The sequence below is a fragment of the Babesia bigemina genome, scaffold Bbigscaff_63867 (assembly GCF_000981445.1).
Source record: "Babesia bigemina genome assembly Bbig001, scaffold Bbigscaff_63867".
Classification (NCBI taxonomy): Eukaryota; Apicomplexa; class Aconoidasida; order Piroplasmida; family Babesiidae; genus Babesia; species Babesia bigemina.
This window is the reverse complement of record NW_012237120.1, coordinates 1-7,491: the sequence shown is the minus strand read 5'-3', so window position 1 is coordinate 7,491 and position 7,491 is coordinate 1. Positions and strand designations below refer to the sequence as shown.

At 46.0% G+C, this 7,491-nt stretch overlaps 1 protein-coding gene across 1 annotated transcript; it reads right to left on the bottom strand.

Annotated features, from left to right (window-relative positions):
- Positions 1-710: 710 nt before the first annotated feature.
- Positions 711-5,927, bottom strand: BBBOND_0002200 (hypothetical protein, conserved; the record flags this gene model as incomplete). The annotated part of the gene is made up of 1 exon (XM_012915060.1): positions 711-5,927. The coding sequence occupies one exon, from the start codon at positions 5,925-5,927 to the stop codon at positions 711-713; it is 5,217 nt and encodes a 1,738-aa protein (XP_012770514.1).
- Between the last annotated feature and the right edge of the window lie 1,564 nt (positions 5,928-7,491).

The following is a 7,491-nucleotide window of genomic DNA, read 5'->3' as shown; positions in this document are numbered from 1 at the left end:
AAGGGGCGATGTAGAGTGGGTTAGGGAGCGATGTAGAGTGGGTTAAGGGGCGATGTAGAGTGGATGATCATCACCACTTAAGTCACCACTGTCATCGCTGCCGTGCCCATGTCATCGCTGCCGTGACCATGTCATCGCTGCCGTGACCATCAACTTGGTCAGCACCTTGGTCAGCACATTGGTCACCACTTTGGTCACCACGTTTGTCAGCACATTGGTCAGCACTTTGGTCACCACGTTGGTCACCACTCAGGTCAGAGCATTGGTCAGGTGGTTGGTCACCACGTTGGTCAACACTTTGGGCAGCATCTTGGTCAACACGTTGGTCAACACATAGGTCAGCACTTTGGTCAGCACTTTGGTCAGCACGTTGGTCAACACTTTGGGCAGCATCTTGGTCAACACGTTGGTCAACACTTTGGTCACCACGTTGGTCACCACGTTGGTCAGCACCTTGGTCATGGCATTGGTCAACACGTTGGTCAGCACATTGGTCTTGGCATTGGTCAGCACCTTGGTCAACACATTGGTCAACACGTTGGTCAACACCTTGGTCAACACTTTGGGCAGCACGTTGGTCAACACTTTAGTTAACTATTACACAATCACATACAACGATTAATGAGTGATTCAACAGATTAAAGCACAATTCATAAGTTAGGTGAGTAGGTGATGCTAGGTGAGTGTAGATAGTAAACACGTGAGTACGATTATGGTTGCAGATAAAACACCCTGTTAAGCTTGTTAACACGTCCAGCAGCGAGCAGTGATTGGGCAGCTATGCGATGTGATGAGGGACTATGCAAATGCGATTTGATGTGGAGCAGGTCTAGGCGGATGACCATGATGTGGAGGAGGTACAACAGAGAGAGGAGCCAGAGGGCTACATTGAGCCAGATGAAGGGGGCGCGGATGGTGAAAATAAATTCATCACATTCCTTAAACAGTGCTTCGAAATATTGCGATTGAAGGACATTTTGCAACTGCTTTTGGATGTCGAAGCACGTCTTCTTCGTCTCTTTGTCACCCAACAGCCATGGCACGCCAAACCTAAATCCATAACTGTACAACGTTGGTGACACGCCTCTGCAAGCAACTAATGAGGGACACTTACACGCTGCCCGAGAGTCACCATGCTTTCCTCGTCTGCACGCATCGCCCTGCATACACGTTTTGCAGCCCCAATCTTGACAAGAGATGGCGCAGAGTGAATTGTATAAGCTGTTCAGTAATTCCCAAAATGTCCACGGAAGGTACACCGACCAGGATAGGTACGTGTCGGAATTCTTTCTGAGGAGCTGACGATAAGTGTCGCTGCAGAGAGGTGAGAGGTATGGACCGCAGTGCTGACCGGGACAGTCCACAGCCATCGACAGACTTGACAAGTCACCCCTTCTAATTTCCTCTGCTTTGTTTTTAGCAGGTTTTTCATTATGCTTTTTGTCCTCATGACTACTGTGACTGCTACCGTATGCGTCACGAAGCGCGTCAGTAAGTGTGCTGGTCTCCTTGTAGAGACTTATTGATTGCTTATCTATTGATTCTACAAACACTGATTGGAATCCGTTGTTGTATGACGATGTAGTACCAGGATACCATCCTTTCACCAGCGACAAAGTGAAGCAGAAATGTTCTGCCAATGTCGCCGGTGGACTCTGCGCAAGTGCAAATAAGCATGAAACATCATCCGAATTCAGGAATTGATCCAGGATTCTGCAAAGCACCTTGCCGGTTTTGGTAGAGCCGGAGAAAGCCCTGAAGCCAAGTGGCGTCAAACAGGGCTGCCCCTTCGATTTGGGTGAGCACGTTTTACATTCCGATTTGCAACCGATTGATTCCAACCTGTGTGGCAAATGACCTGGTAGGCAGTCGTTGAAATAGCTCATCAATGGAGAAGCCGGCTGGCAGTTTGCTTGGGTGTTTGGTTGGCACGCTGCCTGGCACTTTGGTTGACAGTTTGCTTGGCACTTAGGTTGCTTTCTTGGGTGGTCCTCACACTGCCAATTTGAGTGGTCGACTGCCTTGCCGTATTGGCAGTCACGCCATCCGTAGATTGATGACGGGTGACCGCACTGCCCTTCCAAGTATCTGAGAACGTACCACACGCGGCGGAGTATGTCTAAGAACGTATGCAGGCAATCTTCACCGCTCGCTGGGTACCTAAGCTTAAGCGCATTGTTGGAGTAGTCACAGGTATACGTCGTGTTTTCGTCACCGGTGCCGAGGATGGTAGTGAGGAGCGTAGGTGCATTTGTGCAGACGTTCTGAACTATATCATGTAGATAGTACGCTGTCGTCGGCGATGTGTTATCCAGTTTCAAGTAAATGGGAAGAATATCGGAGAACTCTTTGTCCTTTTTGTTTTCAGGCTTCACGCAATACGTTTTGATGGCATCTTCAAGTTTGTCACAGATACGATTATGCGGGAGGCCACTCAGCCACACCAGCATTTCGTAGACATTACACGGCGTTCTTGGTTTGTCGATGTGAATTAAGTGGCCTACTTTGTAGTATTGTCCAAGGTAGGAAAACAAATCAAATATGACGCCTTGTTCCACGACGTGCTCGACCGTCGGAGCATCGTCACCGTCCAGTGACAAACCAACACCAGCAATGCGAGCGGACTTTACATTAATTAGAGATTTGTTTCCAGTAGTCAAATGATCCAGAATACGACTGCCAATACAATCGGAGTGATGATTCAACTCGCCATGCTTGGAGCCGACGGGGAGACCAGTATCGTACCCATGCTCAGTGAAGAACAGCCGATGGAGGCTGTGGTGGGATTCACCGGAATTATATATCTTATATTGCTTCCACTTCCCGTCTTCGTTGTCAAGCTTCTCCTTGAGCTCATTTAGTGAGTCGGTCACGATGGGCACTATGCTGAGACATACCTTGGCGCACTTCCGGCCGTAATCGGTTAATGTGTCTTTTTTGTCCTTAGTTGTAGTTAACACTTCTTTGAACGTTTCCATCGAATACCGCGATATGTACTGCTTCTGCAACTCGGTTATGAAACCGGTCATTCCATGTTTCAGTATGTCTCCCAACTCGGGATGGTGGGTGTTCTGAAATTGCTTAGGTGCGAATGTCGTTACTTTGGTTATCAGATTTTCTAAGTTTTGGCTGAAGGTGTCGTCAAATTGCTTCGAAGAGTAGAGGTCGTCGAGGAGCGTATGGGAAAGGAGGGAGATGGACCTGACGTCGCTTTTCAGTGCGCTGTCGCCGGAGACTTGTGTTTTGATGTAGTGCATGAGCGTGGTGAGGAACTTGTTGAGATTGAAGGACATTGATGGTAGATATATTTCATTTTTTAGTGTTTCCAGTAAATTTTTATTACCGTTAATGCAGTTCATAAACCCCTTCACACCGTTTTTCAGATCGCTAGTAATAATGTCATTCAATTTCCTGATCTCAATTCCAACCTTACCTTCAATTTCGTTAAACAGTTTTCGAATTCTTGTCAGATAACCCCTCTTCGCTTCTTTTTGAATGTGTTCGGTCCTCTCTGTAACTTGTGTTTTTACATTACTGATTATAGTACTCATTGCCTCGTTAGCCTGCGAAACGATTAATCCATCCAGTTTATCGGCTGCATAAATGATTTGTTCCAGGGTGGTAGGTGCGCCGCTTAAGTCGCCGCTGACTGGATAGCCAATTATTGTGGTTTTCAGTGTTTTGTGGATCTCTCTTAAACGTTTGGGTAGCGAATAGATAGTTTCCTCGCCTTCATCATGTATCATTTTTTTCAAATCGTCCAACAATTTTTGCACGCCTCTATCGGATGGCACTTTGTCTTCGGTAGTGCTTGGCGTACAGTCACACTCGACCATATCTTTGACCTTATTGCAGAGAGTTCGGAATTGCGAGTTAACTTCTTCACACAATTTGTTAAACGTTTCTTCGTATATATTGCCGTTACGGCCACTCGAATCGATAATCGAAAGTGCGTCTTGCACCTTTTCCCTAATCTCTCCTATTGATTGCGGAAGGTTACCCTCGTCTTCACCCTTGTTGCCGGTAAGCTTTGGTTTTTCATTCGACAGTTTCCTTTGTCGGATATAACCATCGTAAGACGTAAATGTTTTGCTCTCGATATTGATATTAACAGCACCTTTATCTCGACCCTTACCAATTCTGTTGTCTAGTATTTTTTCAATTGTCAGTGGAATATTGTCTTTAAGGTCAACCTGACCAGGAGTGGAAAGGTCATAGGTGGGAGGGGTGGCTTCGTTGCCATTTTTTAGTGCCTCAATAAAACCGGTGGCAAGCGACGTAACTACACTTAGCGCGGAGTCTACATTTTTGCCAATTTTGATTTCTTCTTCTTCGATGCCAGCAAATGATGAAAGCTCTTCCGCAGCCTGATTAGCAGTGGAGGAAAGCACGTTCAATGTTTTCCTCACGGCGGCTTGCAGATCTCCCTCTTTATGGCTGTACGAAGATGGAGAATTGACGACTTTTGCTGCAATTTTTGCGGCTAAATGTTCAACAAGTGTACCACTATGTTTGGTGAGTTTCTTCTTACCAATCTCTATATTCAGTAATCTCGCAAACGAATCTATACCTTTGATCACGGCATCAATATGCTCCTGAATAGTGTTCGTAGCGCGTATCTGCTCTGTCACTGCTTGAGAGACCTCCAGAATAATATCGCTGTCAGCATTGAGATTTGCAACAATTTCTTTTGCTATATCCTCTTTGAGCAACTTGTAATTGTCACTTTCATCATCATAATATTTTCCGTTTAACACACTGTTTCCCGAAACGTACTCCGTCAAATGTTCCACGACTAATTCATTATCTTCCAAAATATCGAAAATCCAAGCTATCACGGTCTCCTCAAACTGTAGCTTATCTTTAAATCTCGAAGCCCATTTATCTACTATTTTCATTCGAATTCCCTCCATACCTGTTTTGTCGTTGTGATTTCCTTTAATAAGCCCAACTTGCGTCTGAACGTTTTTGACATACGCCATGAAATAATCCCGTATACCTTCACTGACACGCGCTTTCACCTGAGTCAAATCTGTCCTTAAAGCCAAATTCGTAGTCACGACGGCGTCAAGCGCCGATTGCGACCAGTCTACAATCTGCTTTTTAGTATTGTTTGCAGCCTTGAAAAGTTCATTTGCCTTAGTATGCAACTTCTCCACAGCCTTTATTACAGCCTCCCTATCGCCCTGTCCATCTCCGGTCAATATCTTCAATATTTCCACACACTTTCTCTCCGCCGCCTTCACAACCTCCTGGGCCATGAGTATCCAATCATCTAATTGACCATTGACGTTGTTCAGCCTCTCTTTAACATCTATAATTGGATTCTGAATTTCATCTCTAAACTTGTTTTGCAGCATAATCTCCATCGCCTCAATTGTACTACGCACATTGTCACTTACGTTTATCTGCAACTCATCTAGTTGCCACTTAGTCACATCCATGACGACTCTCAGCTCCTTGTTAGTAGCAGCTTCAACAAATTTTTCCACTTGCACTTTGACGTTGGTTACATTCCCTTTCGACTTGTGTTTCAGGTCTTCATCAAGATTTGTATAAGCCTGCTTAGCCAACTTGAATGCCTTACGTATCTCCTCCGCCTTGTCAAAGCAGACTTGCAACTTATCGGCGACATCACTAGCAGAGCAATTGAAAAGTGACACAAGTGACTCATGAAATGCAATAAACGCTACATCTTTAATATTATTGAATGCGGTTTTTACATGTTTTGTTCTCCCAGTGACGTCCAAGTCCCAAGCAGACAGCGCACCTGAAACAGCATTAATTGCACCAATGTACTCACCTGATGAACGATGCATTTTTCCTTGTATTGTAGATGGTAATTTACTAATATATTGATGAACATCATACGTTTTAACTGCATCATCATCTTTCACTGCACCAAGCACACCACTCAGAAATCCCATCACTGCATCACACAGCCTATCCAAGTCAGAGTACACAATGCCCTGGCCAGTGTAGCCTTTGGAGGTAGAGTTGAAGCCGAGGAATTTTTCGAGGCCAGTACAAAGATTATTAAGGATGTTATTAGTATTATATTTAGTGTCAAGTTGCTCAGCAAATTCAGCAAGCTTCTTCACAGTCTCAAGAGACGCCAACTGGGTAGGAAGGGAGTCAAGGGACTTGGAATCTTTTTCAGTAAGCGGTGGATTTTTGGTATTTTTACGGTTTTTTAGGTCATCTAATTGCTTTTTAAGCTCATCAATTTTGTCACTAATTTTCTTAGTCCAACCAGTGGAAGAGGAGGATGATGGAGAGCCAGCAGATGAGGAAGGTGGAGTAGAGGGAGGGAAGTAAAGGGTGACAAGGGACAAGTTATTGCTATGGCTTAGAGTGGATAAAGGAGCGATGTAGAGTGGGTAAAGGGGCGATGTAGAGTGGGTAAGGGAGCGATGTAGAGTGGGTTAAGGAGCGATCTGGAGTGGGTAAAGGGGCGATGTGGAGTGGGTAAAGCGGCGATGTAGAGTGGGTAAAGGAGCGATGTAGAGTGGATAAAGGAGCGATGTAGAGTGGGTAAAGGAGCGATGTAGAGTGGGTTAGGGAGCGATGTAGAGTGGGTAAAGGGGCGATGTAGAGTGGGTAAAGGGGCGATGTAGAGTGGGTTAAGGGGTGATGTGGAGTGGGTTAAGGGGCGATGTGGAGTGGGTTAGGGAGCGATGTAAGGTGGATAAAGGGGCGATGTAGAGTGGATTAGGGAGCGATATAGAGTGGGTTAGGGAGCGATGTAGAGTGGGTTAGGGAGCGATGTAGAGTGGGTTAGGGAGCGATGTAGAGTGGGTTAGGGAGCGATTAGAGGAGGTGAAGGAGCGATGTAGAGTGGGTTAAGGAGCGATGTAGAGTGGGTTAAGGGGCGATGTAGAGTGGGTTAGGGAGCGATGTAGAGTGGGTAAAGGGGCGATGTAGAGTGGTTAAAGGGCGATGTAGAGTGGTTAAAGGAGCGATGTAGAGTGGTTAAAGGAGCGATGTAGAGTGGATAAAGGGGCGATGTAGAGTGGATAAAGGAGCGATGTGGAGTGGGTAAAGGAGCGATGTAGAGTGGATAAAGGGGCGATGTAAGGTGAGTTAGGGAGCGATGTAGAGTGGATAAAGGGGCGATGTGGAGTGGATAAGGAGCGATGTAGAGTGGATAGAGGAGCGATGAAGAGTGGATAAAGGGCGATGTAGATTGGGTAAGGGAGCGATGTGGAGTGGGTTAAGGGGCGATGTAGAATGGGTTAAGGGGCGATGTAGAGTGGATAAAGGAGCGATGTAGAGTGGGTTAGGGAGCGATGTAGAGTGGGTTAAGGAGCGATGAAGAGTGGGTTAAGGGGCGATGTAGAGTGGATAAAGGGGCGATGAAGAGTGGGTTAAGGGGCGATGTAGAGTGGATGATAATCACTACTCTGGTCAGGTGCTTGGTCACCATGTCATCGCTGCCGTAACCATGTCATCGCTGCCGTAACCAGTAACTTGATCATGGCATTGGTCAGC